This window comes from Phocoena phocoena, chromosome 6 (genome assembly GCF_963924675.1).
Source record: "Phocoena phocoena chromosome 6, mPhoPho1.1, whole genome shotgun sequence".
Classification (NCBI taxonomy): Eukaryota; Metazoa; Chordata; class Mammalia; order Artiodactyla; family Phocoenidae; genus Phocoena; species Phocoena phocoena.
The window spans coordinates 113,932,652-113,954,759 of NC_089224.1; the positions used below are offsets into that span (position 1 = coordinate 113,932,652).

General features: G+C 56.7%; 1 protein-coding gene across 1 annotated transcript in view; it reads right to left on the reverse strand.

Annotated features, from left to right (window-relative positions):
* Nucleotides 1-2,898: 2,898 nt before the first annotated feature.
* The window catches only part of NACC2 (NACC family member 2), a 28,303-nt gene continuing 9,093 nt past the window's right edge, over nt 2,899-22,108 (reverse strand). Inside the window, exons 2-5 of the mRNA XM_065879582.1 lie at nt 7,508-7,672; nt 5,244-5,349; nt 4,847-4,944; nt 2,899-3,404 (exon numbers count right to left, since the gene is read on the reverse strand). Coding sequence (XP_065735654.1) covers nt 2,899-3,404; nt 4,847-4,944; nt 5,244-5,349; nt 7,508-7,672 — 875 coding nt within the window. The remainder of the gene's footprint in view (nt 3,405-4,846; nt 4,945-5,243; nt 5,350-7,507; nt 7,673-22,108) is intronic.

Below are 22,108 nucleotides of genomic sequence, written 5' to 3' on the forward strand. Positions count from 1 at the left end.
GCAGGCGGCCGCTGGAGCTCAGGCCAGCCGCCCACCACAGCCGCTGGGACTGGCCCAGTCCTTCTCTCCTCCAAAGGCGCTGACAGGACTTAGCTCTATGTAATAGACTCTATGTAGTTATATGCGTATTGCTAATAGTCAAGCTTAGGGATAAAGGTGCAGACATCTCATAAATACTGAGTGGCTTGTCTCTCGGTCTACAGGATCTGGGTGAGTCAGGATCACGCTCACAGGACAGGAATTAGTCGTCTTGTAAACAGAGGAGGGGGAGGGTCTGGTTCTCTTAATTGGTTTCCTTGGGAAAAATGATCAGAAGATGCTAAGGCACTCTGGAAGGCCCCTCCGAGCCCAGGCCCGCCGCCGCCCACCCCGAGGAACATTCAGGACGCAGAGGGAGCGCCCCGGCAGATACAATCATCAGCCACGCCCGTCTGCAACGCTCCCAACCCACGTCCGCCGCGGGACACATTAGTGCAAAACGCTCGGCCTGGCCCGCCCGGGGCGCAGGGAGAGCTCAGACCCATTCACATTTGATTATTATTAAAGTTTCACCTGTAGCTCTTGCCTTCCTTACCCAGAACAACAAAACAGACGGCGATTACAAACAATTAAAGGACAGAGGTCACGGGACATTGTGCTAGCCTGAGCGGCGGTGAGGCCGTCTCAGGGAGGCCGCCGTCTCAGGGAGGCCCCCGCCTCCCCCGCTGGACCAGCGGCACCCCTCCTTGTCCTGGCCTCGGGTGAGGGCCGTGCCCACCTTGGAGTGGAGGAGAAGGGAAGAGCGAGCCCTTCTGTCAACAGCCAGGACGGGCAGCCAGCCCCTAAAGGTCCCCAGGGATGGTGGAATGAAAGTGCAAACGTGGGGCAGGGACAGATGAAGGGACCTCCGTCTGAAGCGGGGGACGGTGGGGTCTGCCTCACCCACCACGCCCCGCCCCACAGCCTCCTGACAGCTTAGGGGGTGTGGCCTCCTCCCAACTCCAGGAGGACTTGGTCCTGGCCCCTGGTGGGCTGTGGGCCTGGGGCGGGGGGCCCTGCCAGCTCCAATCCCACCTGGGCCTGAGACAGAGGAGGCCCGCCTCTGGGCCAGGTGGTTGGTCCGAAGCCCCAGCAGGAAGGAGCTGCAGCCCCTTGGGCCGGGACCACAGGGCTCGGCCCTCCCTGCGCCAGTGCCCACCCAGGGTCCCCCGACCCCGGCCCGGAGCCATCAGCGCTCTCTGGAGGGCAGGCACCTGTGTGGCCTGGCTGGAAGGCGCCCCCACCCCCCCCCACACAGGTCTCGCCCTCCACAAGGGAGGGCTGCAGTCAGCAGGAGGAGCCTAAGCCCCCCCTCTGCCCCCCAGGCTGGCTCCCGCTGGGACCCACACTAGGGCGGCTCGACTTTGCGGGTCAGGAGGGTTGAGCCACACCTGCCTGACAGGGGGACGAGGTGTGGGGGGAAGCAGCAGGCCCGCTCAAGCCTGGGGGTGGGGTGTGCCTCTGGCTAGGCCTGGGGGCTGCCTGGGACTCGAGGGGAAGGCAGCCCCTGGACGTCTGGACACGAGCACTTCGGACAGCGTGCGCCCCTCCCCGCAAACAGCAATTAAACTTCACAGTGAGCTTTCCAGCCTCAAACCAACACTTCCACGCCCCCGCCACCCCGCCCGCCATGCATTCCAGAACCCGTGCACCTGCAAATCGCCCCAGCTCAGGCCTGTGCCCACCATCCACCCACCCACCCACCGCGTCAGAGGCGCGCATACCCCAGGGCTCGGAGCACATCCGGGGGAGCCCAGCACCGAGGGGCCTGGCTCCAGCCCCAGCCCGGACCCCGCTCCCTTCCTTCGGAACACACCCTGGCTGCACTTCAACAGGAGGTGAGTGGGACCTGGCCGGTGGGGCAGGGGGACATGGTATCCAGGTGGACCCACCCCCAAGCCGTAGTGGGTTGGGGCAGGGACCCCAATCCTCCCTAATTTTTTTGCTCTTTTGGGTCTGAACGTTTCCAAACCATACATGAAATAGATCTGAATTAAGACGAAAACAAATAAACAAACAAACATAAACCCAACGAGGCTGCGGACTGCGTGGGCTGCCCCGGGGCAGCGGCCCCACCTCACAGGATGGTGGGCGGGTGGCCGGGCGGCAGGTGGCCAGGCTGGAGCCAGCAGGTGCCAGGGCCGGCGGCCCAGGCCCCGGGTCCCAGGTGGACCGAGGGTCCATGGAGCCGCAGGGGTCGGGCAGACCCCACGGGCGCAGGGCAGGAGAGCAGACGCAGCCCAGATCGCTTCCACCGCCCACAGTGACCAGCACAGCCCACCACTGTGCCGTCACCACCGCCCCCGCATACGCTCACACACGCTCCGCACACACACCCACACCCCCACACGCACGGCGGACCCGGCGGGCCTGAGCCCCGAGTCTCAGGAAGAAGGGAGAACAAGGAGTTTGGCCCCTGGGGGCCCAGCCCTGGCCCGTGGTCCCGGAGGAGTCGGGGGGTCCCCACGGGAAAGGAACGAGGGTCCCGAGACACGTGCTCCCGCCCCACAGGCCCCTGGCTTCGCCCCAGGCAGAGGGAGCCGTGGGGGCAGGAGGCCGGGCACCAGGGTCTGGCGGCCTCTCGCCCCCTCCCCGAACAGGGGGAGGGAAAGCTACAACATGGAGACTAACCTCTCGAATATCAAAAAGGAGCCCCGGGACCTTCCTCGCAACTAGGTCGCCAGGGGCCTAATCGTTTACAGTGTAACGAATGCATTTGTTTCCTTCATGAATTTTAAATACAAGCAGGATAAAAATCACATTTTTTTCAGGCAACAGTAGCAGTTCAGTAGGTGAGTGGCTTGACCACATTTGTCTGTATTAGTAACGCATGCAAGCAGCTTCAGTACCCGCCTTGGCGCCCCGTCCGGCCTCGGGCCCCTACAAGGTCCCTGCGTACGGGCCCTCCGGTCTCCTCCCTGCGGCCGGCGTCGCGGGCCGGCTGCTGCTGGCGCTGCCCTGCTCGAAGGGCTGCGGGGGGCTCTGGCCCTCGGTGGGCAGCGGCTCGGGCGCGGCCACCTCCTGGACGACCGAGCCGGCCCCGTCGGCCTCCGAGCCGGCCTCGAAGGTGGGGTTGGTGGAGGCGCCCAGGTCGACATTCACAGCGTCAGTTCTCAGAGCCACGATGGTGGCTGCATCGCCCCGCCGCTCGGCATAGATGCGCTGCTCAAACACCTGCGCGGTGGCGGGTGGGAACTCGGGGTCCAGGGGCGCGCTGGCGGCCGAGGAGCCCATGACCGTGCGGTACATCTCCACACCCTCGGGCAGCATAGACTTGATCTTGGGCAGCCAGCGCTTGCGGACGCGGCGGGCATTGGTGCACATGTCCGCGGCGATCACGTTCATCTCGCTCTCCTTGAAGCTGGGGGCGAAGTTCTGACAGTACACTGCAAGGACAGGGCGTCGGGAGGTGGCGTGAGCGTCCACCCACCCGCAGGAATCCCACGATGCTGGCCCTCCGCCTCCTGAGGGGCCGTGGGACTGAGATACCCTGGACAAGCCAGGGGGCAGAGCACTCTGGGCTGGAGAGGCCACCACGGGGCCAGTGGGGCAGGCTGGGCACCTCCAGGGTCTCCTCCACTCTGTTCCCCTCTGGCAAGGGAGACCACAGGGCCACCGAGGCCTCTCCTGGGTCAGCCTGAAGACCAGCGGTTACCTTTCTCACTGCTGGAAGCCCCACCCTGCTCCTCTGGGACAGCCTGGGGGAACCTTCAGGGGAGGGGCAGTCAGAGGAAACAGGACCCCAGCCTGCGGCTCTAGCAGGAGCACAGAGGGCCCAGGGGGCTCTGGTTCCTCCAGACCACTGGCTGGCAGTGCGGCCTTGGGTGGGCCCCCATCTCTGGGCCTCGCTTTCCCACTCTGTCCCACCCACCTTGCATCCTTAGTCAGACAAGCCTTTGAGATTCCCTGCCCTGGTGGAGTGGGAATCGGGGAAGGGCCTGGGCACCCACTCAGCTGTGAGGCTCGGGTCTCTCTGGGCCCGATCAAAGGGCTGGCAAGGAGTGAGGAGGGGGCCCAGTCCCTGGCCCGGAGACCCCAGCGCAACTGTGGCATCGTCATCCGCAATAAGAATGATACGCCCTCTCCCCGCTTCTCCTCTAGGAGCCTCAAGACCCAGCTCTCCGAACAGCACGGAACACAGAGGCGGGGCCCCCAGGGTGAGCCCCCTCCACTGTGAGCCCTGCTCTGGGGCAACACCAGCTGCACCCCCTCTCGGCATCTTCCCAGAGCCGCTGCCGGCACCCCACCCATGCCTTGGGACGCGATTACTGGCTGCAAAGGCCCCTCTTTGCTCTAAAACAGAATTAGCCTCACAAGAGAGATTTTTTAAGCCAGAAAACTAAGTGTTTCGCGAGCCGACAGCTACGGGAGGACGTGCTCTTGGCTGCACTGGGCCGTGCCGGGCACCGGTGGCTTCCTCCTCGTCTGGGGGGTGCAGGGGGGGACGGGGGCGGCGGTCTGCCACCGAGATGGACCAGACTCCGCCCCCACGGGCCCAGCAGCGGGAGGCAGAAGCGGGCCGAGCAGATGGCAAAGGCTCAAAATAACCCCAAAATGTAAATAAGCGGTTTTGTTCCAAAAGGAAAATTAGATCTATTTCACATATTAAAATAGTTTCGCAGCTGAACTCATCACGCTTGGAAACCTACCAAGAATGTTAACACCTCGAGACCGGCCCCGCGAGCTGCTCTTTTCTCCCCCTCGACCCTGCGGCCCGGCTTGCTCCTGGGGAGAAGCCGCCTTTCCCAGGCTGACATCCAAGGGCCTGGGGGCTCCTGGAGCTCCTTGAGACGCCTCCCCACCCCCGAGACCCCAGTCCTCCTCTTACATTTCACAGCGTTCAGGACGCGGCTGTCCAGCGGCTTGCGGCTCGGGTCACTGGTGGACGAACGGATGCCCGTGCCACAGCTGTTGGCTAGCGTGTTCCTGGAGGGAGGACAGGAAGGGGGGCAGCGTGAGGCCGCCGGCCGGAGGGGACGCACGGGAACGGGGTCCCTGCCTGCATGCCCCACCGCCCCTTAGGGGAAGGAGCCCCCCACCCCAGTGGCGTGGAGCCGGTGTGGTTCTTCACTTTGCGGGGAGGGGGGTCCACAAGCCCTCCCCAGACCCGGGTCTGGCCGACGGCCTCGGGCTGACACCTGTGAGGTCGGGAAGGTGGGGGAGCCTGGACGCACGGCCTCGTCTAGAGAAGATTCTAGAAGCCGCAGGGCCCGCGGGGGACCTACCTGTCGAAGAAGGTGGCGAGGAGGCGTCGCAGCAGTACCTTGTGCTTCACCCCCGCGCACAGGTGACAGTTCATAAGCTGCCCGCGCGTGATGGAGACGCCGGAGCCTGTGGCCGCCACACAGAAGGCAGGCCCTCAACCTCAGGCCCAGGGCCACGGGCAGCCCAGGGGCTGCTGCGGCCGGGACGGGCGGCCCACGGGTGAGGCGGTCGGTGGGGGAGGGTCTGGGGCAGCCCCCCTCCAGGCCTGGGACCCCACGCTCCAGGCCTTCCCCGCTGCACTGGGGCCCTGTCACCAGGAGCAGGCAGCCTTGGTCACACGCCTCAAAGGGCTGTCCCCAAACTGCCCTCCCAGCCTCGAGGGGATTGCCTGGAGCCGACCTGCGTTTGCGTTTGGGAAACACTCATCTTGCCTCTCAGTTCTCCCTGAACACCGAAGAGCCGTGGGCAGTGATGGGAGCTGGAATCATAGAGGTCGGGCTGCAGCTCCCCCCTGCCCAGCACTGACCTCTCCGGGTGCCGGGACGGAAGAGCCGGCCCAGGGCGGAGACGGGACCGGTGAGCCCCGCAGCGCTCGTCACCCCGCAGTCTGGCCAGGCCGGGCCCCCGCCAGGGTTCAGGCCAACGAAGGACAGGGAGGACAGGAGCCTAGGGGAGGCCTCTGTTTACCCTGGACGCTGCCCGTGGAGAGAGGAGCTTCTGCAAGAGTCAGCCGGCGTGAAGAACACGGGAGCCTGCAGGGCCTCCTCTGGGCCTTTGTCTACGATCTGACTTTTTACAGGGCACGTGCTGAATCTCCTCATTCGAAAACATGAACAAGGTTCCCCTTCTGGGCGGCGGGGCGGGCAGGGCAGAGATGCGAGGACCCCTGTGAAAGCTGCCACTCCGGCTTCGGGGGGCCTTCCCCGGCTTAACGTTTTGTTCCCCACGAGCCAGGTCTCCAGAGAAGCCCACAGGCACCGGTTAAGAAGCACATGGCTGATTCTAGATGGAGACCACCATTGGGCGTCTCCGGCCACGACACACCAAGGGTCCCGCAGGGCCTCACCCCACCCAAGGTCTGCAGAGCCTCAAACCCAAGGGCAGGGCAGGTCACCCTGAGCCACACGGGCCGGACAGCCCCCACGCCGTGGGGAGATCTGTAAAGGGGGGCTTAGCAGGAGGCCTGGGGCCAGGTGGGGCCTGGCCAGGGAAGGCGGCCGGCCTGTGCCCTTCCCAACCCCAAACTGATAGACAGGCCTCCCTGGGGACCACACCCATCCCCAGGGCCCCGAGAACCCGGTGCAGCCTGACACTGGCGCTCCCTGAACAGAGGAGCTGGATGCTGCTTGGAACGAAGCCAGCCAGCAGGGGCGGGGGGCTCAGGGCATGGCCGGGGGCATCCCCACCCCACCCAGGTCCACCCAGACCAGCCAACACCGCCCAGCTGCCCTCCTGTCGGCTGAAAGGCGAGGCCGCCTGCTGAGGCGTGGTTCCAGAAGGGGGGACGGCTCAGGTAGAAGGAACCCCATAATGTTGCCCAGGCGCGGCAGGCGGGTGCCGGTCAGGAGTGATGGCCCAGCAGCTCACGGAGGAAGAGGCAAGGCCCCATCAATTCTCATCTTCCCGCCGGACAGCCTTAAAAGTCTACAAGGAGGGACTTCCCTGGTGGTCCAGCGGTTAGGGCTCTGCGCGCTCAATGCCGAGGGCCCGGGTTCAATCCCTGGTCGGGGAACTAAGATCCCACAATCCTCACAGCACGGACCAAAAAAAAGTCTACAAGGAGCTGTGAGGCCGAATGAATCCCAACGCTGAGAAGATAAATATTTCCGACAGGCACGAGCCCTAAGGGGCTTTGGACCCCACCGTGTTGTTTGTTTTTACAGAAGAAACAAGTCCATTGCTGCCTGGGAGCTGCGGTTTGGAAGCTCTGGTCACTTACCCCTCAAACGAGGCAATTGGACGCTTGGGGAGCTGGGGTTGGGGTGGGGGGACTAGCAAACTGCACCAGGACTTGGTCTTATCCCCGACCTAAATTAAAACACAATCATGATTGCAGCCCCTGCCAGTCAGAAGCGCGACCAGCCCAGGGGATTCAATTAAAATGCTAAATTAATTCAATTGAATAACTCCTCTTAATGACACATTCTTCTAAAAGGAAATTAGAGAAAATTTAAGATGTTCTTTTTTTTGACTGACTGGTGATGAGTCCATTGTTCACAGCTCGGAAGAAAACACAAACGGCAGGGCAGCTGCATACAATAGACAGGGTGGGGGTGAGGCTCACCTGCCACCAGCTCCAGCTTCTCGCCGGGGTCCCCCTCTGAGTAGAGCTTGGGGTGGCAGCGGTACCCGATCTGGTTGATGAGGCTGGCGGGCAGGGCCACCAGGTCGCGGCGGATGAGGACGCAGGAACGGCTCTCCAGTGGCACGGGCTCCGGTTTCTCTTGCACTGTGGGCCCAGAGGCCACCCAGTCAGGGACACAGCAGATCTCCCCTCCTGCCCACCCAGGCCTGGAGCAGGCCTGCTGCGTGCCCACCCTCCCTGCCCACCAGGTGCTGCCCCTGCCGGGAGGACCCGAGTGAAACAGAGAGCAGAGAAGGCAGGTGAGGGACTCCCAGCCGGCCTGGGAGGCTCCCAGGGTGGGGACGTCCAGCAGGCTGAGGCCTGCAGGGCGAGCGGGAATGAGGGCTCAGGGCTGGGGGTGGGGGCAGGGCGGAGGTTGGGCAGAGCGGGGGAGGGGAACAGACCTGTACGGTCGACCACTCCCCAGCCTGTCTCCTCACAGCAGCCCCCCTGCACGTGGGCACCCCGCCCCCAGAGGCTGCACCACGTATTCCTGGCCAAGAGCAGCGCCATCGGTGTTCGCCACCAGTAAAGCCAGGCGGTGGCACAGCCGGGCAGCGCTGACGCTGTCCCCACGCCGGCTCTGGGCCTCCGGGCCGTCTGGGGATGTTCCTGACAAACCACTACTGGGGATCATCCAGGGACCCCCAGGCGCGCCAGCACCTGCAGCTATGATGGGGCGGGAGGATGGGGAGTGGGGGAGGCCCCCCCGGAGTCCCCGTGTCACACCCTGAGCCCAAGCACCACGCACGGGACACCAAGTAGAGGATGGCCTCGGCCCCGTCCCCCCCGCCCGGCCTCCTAACCACCCACCTACCCATGGGCCCTCTGGAGGGGCTCAAGGCTGGGCTGGGGGTTCCGTCTCGGGCTCATGGGGTAGGGGGGGCCAGTCTATCGGGCACTTGCTGGGCACCCAGCACACCCAGGTGCCTCCCCAGGCGCTGGGAGGCCGAGGGCCTGCCCCCTGCTTGCAGGGAGTGCCCAGCCCAGAGGGTTCAGCAGGTGGCCAGGCCGGGTGAGGGCAGCGGCCACGTGGAGGCCCCCATGGTGGGCAGGACCCCACCTCACCAGGCTCTGCGCCCCAAGACCCTACAAGCAGGCCCCCACTTCCTGCCCTGCGCCTTCCCCCCATCCCCTCCTCATTTTCCTGCCTGGCGCCAGCAGCCCGGGCACCATCACATGCCCGGCCCCCACTGCACGGTCGGCTGGAGGCCTGTACCCGGCCGGGCTCTACCGCACGCCGGCCTCCCCGTTCAGGCTCACACACGGCCACCCGTCCAGCACTCCTCACCCTGCGGCCCGCACTCACTGGCCAGACACAGGGCAGGGGCACGGCCTCCCTCCTCTGTGTCCCCAGCACATGGCAATCCTGGGTCACTCCTGGGAGGGCCACCTGCTCCCGGCAGCTGTCGTCGTTGAGAAATCACAGCTGCTCCAGGGCGGGCCCACGCCACACACCTGGCTGAGCAGCAAGGCCTGCAGGTGAAGGCCCCAGGGCCCGTCCCCCGGGCACCCACCCGTCACGCGGGCACCCGGGCAGGGTCTGCAGGCTGGAAAGGCTCCGGGCTGCTCTGATGGCCACCCGGGGCTGGGTTTTCCTTGCTGAGGACGGCGGCTCTCATTAGCAGCCTCAGTGACCACTGTGGGGGAGAGCGCGGCTCGTAAAACCTCCCAGGGCTCAGACACCCAGAGGGCAAGGCTGTGCTGGAAGCTCTCCTCCAGCAGCCTCAGGGCAGGGGCTGAGTGGCAGAGCCTGTTGCGGAGGTCCCGAGGCCACTCCAAGATGGTCAGAGGCAGCCCCTTGGGCTGGCCAGTGTCCCATCCCCTCTGCACTGTGACACCCCTTTGGGGTCACAGGGAAATTCAGCAGAGGCACCTAAGTCTGGGGGAGGCCAGGTGAGGCTGGGAGAAGGACCTGGAAGCCCTTCAGGAGAGGGAGGCTGGCAAGGAAGGGTGCCCAAGCCCCAGACCTGGCACAGCGTGAGCACGGATTAGCCCCTAGTTATCTCTGCACCAAGCTCTTGTGGGGGAAAGGTCAGGGCTGCCCAGTCCCTGAAGGGCCAGCACCCCCCAAGCCACAGGGCGAGTCCCGCGGAAGAAGGCAGGATGGTCAGTTCCAGCCCCGAGGATGGGTTGAGGACCCACCTGTTGCTCGAGCCCACCCGGCCTGGGTCTGGAATCACCCGCTCCGGAGTCAGCCCCAGTCCCCACCAGGGGACCCCCAGGCCACCCCTCCCCCCCGTCCCCTCAGGGCTCAGCCGTTCCTAGGGAGGCACCTGTCAGTACCCACAGGGTGAGGGTGGCACGCGGTGCCTTCGGCCTGGCGGCGGCCAGTTCCAGTTCAAAGGGGGGAGTTTTCCTGAATCAGCCCAGCCCTGGGCGAGGCTGCAGCACAGCTCAGGGCAGAAGTCCGAAGGGTGGCCGCTCGAGGGGTTCGGGCAGCATTTCCCACCTGGCATGTTTGGGGAACGCTGGCAGTGGGTGGGGGCAGATCAGCAGAGAGCCGCCAGCATCTTGCAAACCCGGAATTACCCAGGGGCTCAGGGAGCACAGGAAAAACAACCCGGATGATATTTTAAAACATAATTACCCGCCCCGCCCCCACCCCGCCCCCTCCCCCTCCCCTCCCCCTCCCCCTCCCCCTCCCCCAACAAGTCTGCTGTGATTACACTCGCAGACGCAGACTCCGGAGCAGGGCGCCAACGCTGGCGCCGTGGCATTTACATAAAGAGCGCTCACCAGCAGAAATAATCCCCATCTACAACTCCTCGGCCACGATGTTTCTCCAAACAGCAGAAGTTGTCTGCGCTCCACACGACACCCGCCCCCCCAGCCCCAGCACGGCTCCCCTAGAGCCAGAGGCTGTCAGATCCAGAAAAGCCAAAAGAACCACTTCTATTTCTGCTCCGCCATGTGCCGGATACTCTGCACCCGCTAAAAATACCACCAGAGCGGCGGCTCATCTGGAAAGGGGCTCCGAATCGCTCCATGTGCCCCGGCCCTCCCCAGCCCCAAACTACCCACCACGGCCCGGCCCGAGCTTCCAGCGGCCTCCTTCTAGGGAGGGGTGCCGAGTTACAAACAGGTTCTGGAAACCCAGGAGAGGCTGTGCACCAGGGCATACTGACGGGGCCCCTCCAGTCTCCCTGGCAGCCTCTGGCGGGGTCACTCCAGTGCCTGACGGCAAGGGTGATGGGAGACCCCTCGGTGGGCTGTGGGCAGGGGTGTGGCAGCCTGCAGAGACCCCTCGGATCACACCCAGGTCTCCCTGCGTGTGCCGGGGGACCCGGCGGCCTCCTGCTGCCCCAGGACTGGGGCGGCCGCCTGCATCGTCAACGGCCCCGGTTATAACCCTTTATAATGTTGGTTTCTAGGATCGTGGGCTCCAAATATTTAGGCCCCGTGAAATTTGGAGAGAAGCGCGTGAAAGCAATTAGCTGTTTGTATCGGGGGGTGAGCAATCCCTCTGTGTGTAGGGAAGGTGAGTCACGGTGGTAAAGGTCCCGATGGAACGATCTGGAACAGCAGCTAATCTGGGCAAACGGGCAGCTGGGACAGAGGCAGGCAGAAGCTTCCCTCACACCACAAGGGCCGAAGAAGACACCAGTGTGTTCACAGGGTGCATGGTGGGCCCTGCAGGGTCTCTAACTAGAGAGCAAGAGGGGTCCAGGCTGTGCCTTCAAGGTCCTGCTGCCCCCACCATGACACCTGCCTGAACCCAAACGAGGGAGACATCACGCAAGGGAAGTGAGCCCGACACAGACAGACACAGCCTGCAGGACCCACTCGCGTGAGCTCCCTGAAGGAGTCAAACCCATGGAGGCAGGAAGTGGACGGTGGGGCTGGGGTGGGGGGAGGGGAGCAAGTGTCGCGTGGGGACAGTTTGGAAAGATGAGCAAGTTCTGGAGGTGATGGTGGTGACGGTGGCACAATGTGCCTGTACCTGATTCTGTGCACTCAGAAGTGGTCTTGACAGTAAATCTTATATTAGCTACACTCTACCACAATAAAAAAATTTTTTTTTAGAAGAATGAATGGGGGACTTCCCCGGTGGCGCAGTGGTTAAGAATCCACCTGCCAACGCAGGGGACACAGGTTCGAGCCCTGGTCCGGGAAGATCCCACATGCCGTGGAGCAACTAAGCCCGTGAGCCACAAGTGCTGAGCCCGCGTGCCACAACTACTGAAGCCCGTGCGCCTAGAGCCCGTGCTCTGCAACAAGAGAATCCACCGCGATGAGAAGCCCGCGCACCGCAACAAAGAGTAGCCCCCTCTCGCCGCAACTAGAGAAAGCCTGCGAGCAGCAACCGAGACCTAGCGCAGCCAAAAAAAAAAAATGAATGGAAGGAGGGAAACTGGGAGGGTCACGTTGACCTCAGTCCTGAAATTCCTCAACCTCCTGAGGGTCAAAGACTGGGAATCTGAAGAAATCACCGGACCCTCTCCTTGGGCAACACACACCAAGACACCCGACCACGGGATGCGGTCATGTCCAGGAAGCCCCAAGGGCCCCTGTTCCCGTCCCCAAATCCACAGTGTGTCCTAGGGAGTCACCATAAGCAACCCCCGCCCCCGGGAGCCCCAGCAATGTGGGTGACCGCCGGCAGCTGCCCGAGCCGCCCTGGTCCAGCCGCAGTATAGCTTTGCTGAGGTTGGGTGGGGCGAACAGGGGACAAAAAAGGTGATGCCCACTCCACGAAAGTGCATGCCATTTGTTCAGAGGGCAGCATAAGAAACCGAACCCCCAGTTCTTAATTATGTAGAAAAATACAACTGAAAACCAAATGCTGCACCACATCTCCCAACACCGGCTCCCCACAATGCACCGTGGCCAGGCCTGCCAGACACACGGTGCACGGCTCCCCACAATGCACCGTGGCCAGGCCTGCCAGACACACGGTGCACGGTCCGGAGACAGACCCACACAAGTGCGCTTGGCCGGTCTGTGATAAAGATGCACACACACCCAAAGAAGGAAGTGACAGTCTGCCAACAAATGGTGCCAAGTCACAGGTCACACACAGGCACAAACCCATGAGCCGAACCTCACACCTTACGCGAAGATGAACACAAGTGGGTCGCAGATCTAAACGTAAAACGCAAAACTACAAAACTTTCACCAGAAGATCTGTGATCTTGGCTTCAGCTAAAAGCCTAGACGTGACTCCAAAAGCACAATCCCTAAAAGAAATTAAATGAGAAACTAAACTTCATCAAAATGAAAAACTCTTGTCTATAAAAGACGAGAAGACAAGCCAGCTACCACCGACCAAGGAAAGATCTGCAAACCACGTGTCTCCAGGGAGGCCTCTCAAAACTCAACAGGAGGAAAACGAAAAGCCCAATTTTAAAAATGGGCAAAAGCAGAAAGTAACACACCATTGTAAAGCAATTATACTCCAATAAAGATGCTAAAAAGAAAAAAATGGGCAGAAGACCTGAACAGACACTTCTCCAGAGAACACATAGATGGAGATGCTCGACGTCCTGAGCCGTTAGAAAAATGGAAACTAAAGCCGTGCTGAGATACCACTGCTCGTGATTACGACGGCTCGGTGGGACCTGGGCGCAGCACGTGCCGGTAAGGACACGGAGCCACTGGGATGCTCGTCCCGGTGGTGGGGACACTGGAAACCACGCGGCAGTTTGTTATAGAGCTAACCGTATGCACAGCTGAGCCAGCAATTCCACTTTTAGGTATTTACCCAGGAGAAGAAAGAGAGGAGGGCTGGACGCAATGAACCCCGTACAGAAATGTCCACACCCGCTCTGCTCACAGATGCCCCAAACGGGAAACACCCAATGTCCTGCGTCAGGGGAAGGGACAGCCAGGAAGCCATCCACGTGACAGTCACCACAGGGCCGCAAGAAGGAACAAATTATTGACGCACAACTTGGATGGATCCCAGGTTCACTGCGCCCAGCAGAGGGGCCAGCGTCCGGGGTTATCTCCCGGGCAGGTCCATGTGTCGGACACGCTCCAAAGACAGAACCATGGGGACAGAGAACAGTGGCTGCCAGGGGATGGGGTTGGGGGGTGACTGTCGGAGCAGCACGGTGGAGTCTTGGGGCCCTGGGGGTTGGTTGACGGAGCTGTTCTGGGCGGTGGACACTCAGGCCACACCACCCCATGCCCAGGTGGCCGCCTGGCCCTCCCCAGCCCCCTCCCGCTCAGCTCCGGGTGGCCTCCACTCGTGACAAACGCACCACGGGTGGGCCATCTAGCCCATCCCTGCAGCTGCCAACTCAGTGCCAAACAGACTGGCAGTTTTGAAAGGGCCACACCTGTGAAGGACATCTGTGCACTGAACACACCTGTACCAGCATCCCAGGAACAAGGCAGGTGGTGGTTCCTACAGATGCACTTGGGCCCAGGCGGCTGGGGGGGGGTCACCACGGGCATCATTCTGTCTTTTACGTGACACCAACGTAACTGTGATACACCACCCATTTCTTGGATCTAAAACGGGGGCACGAAATGCATCCAAGAGCCAATGCAATTTGGCATGTGGGGTTAAAAAATAGCAAAAGTCTGGCAGGGAAAAGCCAGTAAGAAAGAAAAATAAAGGTGGAAACAGAAACACGCGGCCAAGAGCCGGGAGGACCTGTGTGTAAACCCCAGCTGCCAGGACACAAAGGGACACAGCGGGTCTCCAGGCCCCGTGCTCAGGAAGTTAAAGGCATAGCTGCTGGGGAAGACGCAGGGCCGAGAGACCAGACCCTGGACGGTGCTCCAGCAGGGCTTTGCGGCCAGTGCAAGCCTGCACCACGGCCACCCGACCTGGTGACTGGCCCCGCGGGCCACGGCTCAGTACACTTGCAACTCCCTCTGGGCAGCTCCCCCTCCCACTGAATGGAAGCCCATCCCAATGAAACCTGGTGCTGTCCCTCCCCAGGCCCATGGTTCTGGGTTTTTCTGTCTCCTGCGCCCAAATCTGGCCCTAGGAGACCCCACCGGTCCCCTAACCTGGTCTCCTCACCCCCACCACAGTGATCCCGGCAGCTCTTCTATCGCCAATCTGACCACGTCCCTTTTCTGTTCTCCATCCTCCTGTCCAGTGCTGACCTTGAGAAGCTCGCAGCCTCCCTGCCCACCCGTGGATGCCGGGCCGACTGTGGATGCTTCTGGGGACCAGAGTGGGAGGTGGAGGGGCCACGCGGGAGAACGGCTTTTCACTGTATGATCGTTCTACATTCTTTAAGATAACGAGCACACGTTAGCTACACAAAAATAAATGCACTGACCTTGTAAAATACCCCAGAGACGCCCACTGTGAGTAGGAGGCAGTAGCCAATAGTGGACTGAGTCCCTCGGCAAGAACAACTCTAAAAGCTGCATTAAAAAAAGTCGCCCAGTAGAGAGTATCACACTAAGTGAAGGAAATCGGACAGCGAAAGTGGTATCATGAGATACCACTTATATGTGGAAACTTAAAAAATGATACAAATGAACTATTTACAAAACAGAAACAGACTCAACAGACATAGAAAACAAACTTACGGGGGCTTCCCTGGTGGCACAGTGGTTAAGAATCCGCCTGGCAACGCAGGGGACATGGGTTAGAGCCCTGGTCCGGGAAGATCCCACATGCCACGGAGCAACTAATCCTGTGTGCCACAACTACTGAGCCCGCGTGCCACAACTACTGAGCCTGTGCTCTAGATCCCGTGAGCCACAACTACTGAGCCCGTGTGCCACAACTACTGAAGCTGCGCGCCTAGAGCCCATGCTCTGTCTGCGACAAGGGAAGCCACTGCAATGAGAAGCCAGCATGCCACAACGAAGAGTAGCCCCTGCTCGCCGCAACTAGAGGAAGCTCGTGCACAGCAAGGAAGACCCAATGCAGCCAAAAATAAAATAAATAAATTAAAAAAAGAATGTGGTGTCCCACGTATGGGCTGGACAAACACCGAGATTTGGGGCCTGCTGAGGAGGCGGTGCTCTGGGGAACACCCAGGCTTTCAGCCAAGACCTGGGAACAGCCAGGGCCCAGGAGCAGGGCAACCAGGAGCGTCCAGCCTGACTTACTCCAGGAGGTCACATCACTGCTTGATAAATCTGACAGCCGCTCAGGCAAACCTCTAACAGGTCCCAGACCCTCTCTGGAGCAGCTCTGCTTAGAGCTTCCAAAATGTCTTCACACAATGTGAAGCATTCAATAAAAAATTATCAGCAACACAAAGCCAGCAAAGCCAAATGATTAAAAAAAAAAAAAACCCCACAATTTACAAAGAGACATTAGATCAGACCCGTGGGCGATCTGTAACAGGTTCAACAGGCAGACACCGCGTTTCAAATAACTACTCTTAATTTGTGCAAGAAATGTACAAGATGGAGAATTTCGCCGGAAAACTAGAATCAATAAAAACAGTCAAATCCTAGAAATATGATTGGTTGAAAAGGAAATTAAACCGAGCACATGAGAAGATTGGTGAACTGGAAAATAATTCAATCCATAACTTCCAGGTTAAAGCAGCAGAAGAAAAAAGAAACAGAAAAGTCATAAAACAGAATAAAAGTCACCTGGAATTCCCAGGACGTGGTGAATGCACACCATGTGTGTCACGGGAGCCCGGGAAGGAGGGCGGGTGTGTGTGGGAAGCTATAATGACCCAGAACTCCAAACTGATTAAAGACATGAAGCCACATGAAGGAAGTGATCCCAGATAAGAGGGCGAGGGTAGGGAATTCCCTGGTGGTCCAATGGTTAGGACTCAGCGCTTTCAGTGCTGAGGGCACAGGTTCAATCCCTGGTTGGGGAACTAAGATCCTGTAAGCTTTGCATCAGGTGAACATCAGAGAGAAGGGTGCCAGGGCAGCTCTGCTGATGTAAGACCACGCAGACTTCAAAGCAAGAAACTTTGCTGGTGCTACAGGATATTTCACGATGATAAGAGGACCAGTTCACCAGGAAGATGAAACAAGCCTGCAACTGACAGGCACCCAAATCAAAACTTCATAATAACAGGCAGAACTAAAAGGAGAAATGGCAAACCTATAAGCCTCCCTGGAGATCTGAACACCCCATCTCTTGAGCCAACATAAGAAGATAAAAACAAATCTGAAAGAGTCTGCAAGATTTGATTGAATTACTGGTGCAACATAGTTTTTGTCTAGTGCATATGGGACATTTGCTGGGGCACAGAGTCTCAAAAGACGTCAGAACAATGAAGTGGTCTGAATATATTCTGTGACCACAGGAAATTTAATTCAGAAATTACAACAAATAGATGACCGGAAAATCCAAAACATGTTTGAAAATTTAAGCAACACACCAGGACATAACCCAAGGGTCAAGAAAAGAAAAATCACGAAAGCACTGGGAAATATTTTTGATTGAATGATAATGGAAATACGACATATCAAAATGGGTTGGGGAGAATTAAGCCGTGCTGACCAGGAAATGGACAGCCCTAAAGTGCATATATTTTTAAAAGGCTGAGAAATCAATCGATCAGAAAACTAGGAAAAGAATAGCAGATTAGGGCTTCCCTGGTGGCGCAGTGGTTGAGAGTCCGCCTGCCGACGCAGGGGACGCGGGTTCGTGCCCCGGTCCGCGAGGATCCCACATGCCGCGGAGCGGCTGGGTCCGTGAGCCATGGCCGCTGAGCCTGCGCGTCCGGAGCCTGTGCTCCGCAACGGGAGAGGCCGCAACAGTGAGAGGCCCGCGTACCGCAAGAAAAAAAATAGCAGATTAACTCAGAGGAAGTAGAAATAAATTGAAATTAAAAAAATATATATGTAAGTACAGTTGACCCTTAGACAATGTGAGGGTTGGTGCGCCGACCCCCCTGAGCAGTCGAAAAGCTGCATATAACTTCTGTCTCCCCCCTAACCCTAACTACTAATAGCTTACCGTTGACCAGAAGCCTTACATGTGCAGTCAGTTCACACACATTTTGTGTATACATTTGTATTCTTAGCCAGCTAGAGAAAAGAAAATGTTGTTAAAATCGTAAGGAAGAGAAAATCCATTTGCAGTACTAGGCTGTATTCACCGAATATCGTAAGTTTACATCGTCTGTTTACAAGATGAACCACCTGTCTCTCAGTACCTGCATCAATATCGTCTTATATGATACGGAACACTGTAGGTATTATACGTGTTACCAGCACTAGACATCAAAACGGAAGTGTGAAAAAGAAATGCACATTTATTCACAGGTACTGTGTTTATTGCAAAAGGTCTGTGCATAAGTGGACCCAGGCGGTTCCAAGGTCAACTGTATCATAAGAGAGAAAAAGCCAAAAGTTGGTTCTTTGAAAAGACTAGTATGTTGGAAAAATCTCTAGCGAGACTGAAGGAAGGATAATGAGGCAAAAAGACACAAATGAACAATATTGATTGTAAATATTATATTCACGTGACCCAGCGGAGTCTACAGAACAGGGGCTGGCAAACTTCTACTGGAGAGGGCCAGAGGGTCGTCAGTCTTTTAGGCTGGGTTCTGTTGAACGTCCTTCGTTTTTGCTTTTTCTCCTTTACACACCACTTTAAAAATATAAACAGCATCGTTAGTTTGTGGGCTGTACCAAAACAGGCCATGGGGCAGATCTGCCCCAAGTCACAGTCTGCCACTTTCTTCGATAAACGTTAGGAAGATTTTAAGAAGATGTAAGTAGTAGATTCACGCCAATAAATCTAAAAATTAGATGAAACCTATAAGCTTGAAGAGAAACACAACTTACCAACACTGACACAAGAAGAAAAAGAAATTTGAACTTGGACCTAATAAAGACATGAATCTAATAAACACCGTCCTGCAAAACACTCCAGGCCTAAGTGGCTTCATCTGGGCATTACTTCAAACATTTAAGAAATGGACTAAGGTTATACAAACTCTTCCAGGTCATTTTCAAAAGGGGGGAAGGGTGATAATTCTCGAATCATTTTATGAGGCCAGATAACCTTGCTAGCGAAAAAGGGAGAGATTACCTTAAAGGAAAATTAGAGGGCACCCTCTCTCGTCCACATAGTGGCAAAAATCCTAGAGAAAATATGAGGCAATATGAAAAGCAGGGGCTTGTCCCACGCAGCCGGTGGTCCAGGCGCTGGGTCCAAACTCCCGCTCCTCTGATGTGGGTCTGGGGTACCTACACTGGCGCCCACACTGTGTGTGCCTTGTGTGGGTGGGGGGTATGCATTTAACAGGTTTCCCAATGTTTAGGCTGGAGCTCTGTGGTGGGCAGGGGGGCACCCCCGGCAGAAGCAGGGGCTCCACTCTCAGGGTCTGGCCAGATGGGAGTGGCTCCCTCGATTTAGCAACTGCTGGACACCTGGCAACCCACCTGAGGCCTCCTTCTAGGAGATGAACACTGACTGGGGGTGGTCACAGCTCCAGAGAGCCCCCCCCGAAAAAGGGCAAAAAAGTCGGGCAGTTGAATCCAGAGGTACGTAAAAAGGATACTACATCACAACGAGGTTGAGCTTATCCCAGAAACACAAGGTTTTTTAATATTCGAAAAAGCAATTTATAACATTAACAGAGCAGAAGAGGAAAACTGTATGACCATTTCAATATTTAAAGAAAAGGCTGGGGCTTCCCTGGTGGCGCAGCGGTTGAGAATCCGCCTGCCAGTGCAGGGGACACGGGTCAAGCCCCGGTCCGGGAAGATCCCACATGTCGCAGAGCGACTAAGTCCGTGCGCCACAACTACTGAAGCCCGTGAGCCTAGAGCCTGTGCTCCGCACTGAGAGAAGCCACTGCAACCAGAAGCCCTCGCACCGCAACGAAGAGCAGCCCACACTCACTGCAACTAGAGAAAGCCCGCGCACAGCAATGCAGACCCAATGCTGCCAAAAATAAACAAACAAACAAATAAGTAAAAGGTCTCATTAAAAAAAAAAAAAGAATCCACCACCTGCCAATGCAGGGGACACGGGTTCGAGCCCTGGTCCAGGAAGATCTCACATGCACGAAGCAACTAAGCCCACGAGCCACAACTACTGAAGCCCGTGCGCCTAGAGCCCATGCTCCACAACAAGAGAAGCCACCAAAATAAGAAGCCCGCGCACCGCAACGAAGAGTAGCCCCCGTTCGCCACAACTAAAGAAACCCACACGCAGCAACGTAAGACCCAATGCAGCCAAAAATAAATAAATATTTTAAAAATCCCCTTTAAAAAAAAAAAAAAAAAAGTAAATCTTGAGCCCCACATCACACCACATTAAAAAAAATCAATTCCAGATATACTTACTACAGAGAGAAAAGCCTTTAATAACAAAGCAGGGGAGTCTGAATCTTGACTGTTAGAGGGGAAAACAGACGTGAGGAAGAGAGGAGGCTGGGAGAAGCCTAGGACATTGAGTTAAATTTGGAGATACCAGTACAAACTCGTGATTTTTAAATATATAAATTCCTAGCTCTGACTACTAAAAGGGTATAAAAACAGCACCCTAGTAGCAATAAGCAAACGTAGCACCCAGATCTTGGTTCCTAAATACCATTCCCCACTCAGAGGGAAAAAAGCTGACTCCAGGGCTGGGGAACAGAAAGCATAAGATGAGCCTGGGATATTTTTTTTGCTGAAAAAGACAATATGAAAATGCTTAAAAAAAAAAAAAAAAAAAAAAAAGCAACTTTATACTAACACCAAATAAACAACAACAATAAGTGAAGGAATAAAATAAATAAGTAGGGGGGTCTGGAGAAGCTCTTCCCTCCAAAAGACCACCGACTAATAAATGTAGGAGTTATGGAGTTCCGATCACCACTCTGCAACCATCAGAGTAGGGATCAGTCCAAGCAAGAGTCATCAACAAACACTAAAAGGCTTGGGTGAAAGGCTAATGACACACCTTCTCTTCTCACAGTGACTCTACCTGGCAGAGATCACCTTGACCAAACGACCGAAGGGGCCGTCACCAACACTGAGCCAGACCAGGGTCGTGGCTGGAGGAGGACACAGCATTGCTGCTGTGGAATTCCAGCAGAAACGCACGCCAGGCACCCAACCGTGAGACAAAACCCAGCAAACCCAAACAGAGGGACCTTCTGCAAAACAGCCAGCCCATGTTCTTTCAAAAGGAAAGTCTCATGCAGGATAAAGGCTGAGAATCTATTCCAGAATAAAAGAAAAACCAGAAATGCAACGTGTGATTCTGAACTGAATACTGGATCAGAAAAACCCAACGTGACCACAAAGGACAATATCGAGACAACTGGCGGAATTTAAGCCTGGAAATTTAAGCGTCGTTGACTATACAGTACTGCTGGGTCAAAACTGAATTTCCTGGGGACCTCCCTGGTGGTCCAGTGGGTAAGACTCCGTGCTCCCAGTGCAGGGGGCCCGGGTGCGATCCCTGGTCAGGGAGCTAGATCCTGCACGCATACCGCAACGAAGATCCCACGTGCTGCAGCTAAAGACCCAGCACAGCCAAAAAAAAATTTCCTGAGTTTTGAACACTGTCCTGTGTTTATGCAAGAGAATGTCCCGTTTGTAAGCAATGCTCAGTATTTTGGGGTAAAAGAGCATAATATCTGCAACTTGCCTTCAAATGGTTCAGAGAAAAAAAAACCAAACAAACCTATACTTAAAAGAAGAAAAAGAATGACAGAGCCAAATGTGGCAAATTCTTACCAGCCAGTGAGTCTGAGGCAAAGGTATGCAGGAGTTCTTTGTGCTTGTCCTGAAACACTTCTGTAAATTTAAAATGATTTCAAATCAAAAAGACAACTTTAAGGTACACAGAACATCACACTGATCTGGAGGTAAAGGAAGATTCCTTAGAGAAAGAAGTTAATAAACTCACTACCTCAAAATTCTATTAAGAGGATGACAAGTTGCAGAGCGGGAGAAGATATTTACGACACTTGTCTGACAGAAGAGGTCTATCCGGAGTACACAGAAGCTCACGAAAAGTTGTGAGAAAAGGACAGACAACTCACTCTACAAAAGTGTGGGAAAGAAGATTTAAATGGGCACTTCACAAAGGAAGACAGATAAGCTGCCAAGAGTATGAAAAAACACTCAAAATCATTACTCATCATGGAAATTCCACTGAACTCCACTGTGAGAGACTCAGGACAACTGCTGGTGCTCTACATCCACGATGTCCAGCACCTGTTACAAAATTAATAGATACGTGAAGAACCACAAAAAGGTGGTCCCAAAGAGGAGAAAAATCAGTAGGTAGAAACAGACCAAGAAATAACAAAGCGGACAGCGTTAGCAGGCAAAGCCTTTAACACCAGCTAGAAAATACCACCAGAACTTTAAAAAAAATGGAAAAGCAGGAACTCAATGAGGGCAGAAATGGAACATACGAATAAGAACAAAACGGAACTGCAGAAAAGATCGGCAGCCGTGAAGAAACAGCAATGGAAACGACGCCATCTAAAGCCTAAACAGAAAAAAACGGCTGAAAACTAATAAATAAACAGAACCTGGGACCTCAGGGACAAAAACATGTTTAATCGGAGCCGTGGGGGGAGGCGCACAAGACATTTGAAGGAATAATGGTAGAAACGCGCACGTCCAAAAAGCTCAACAAAATGTAAGCAGAAATAAAAGCTGCCTAAAAAGAAAAGACACAACTCG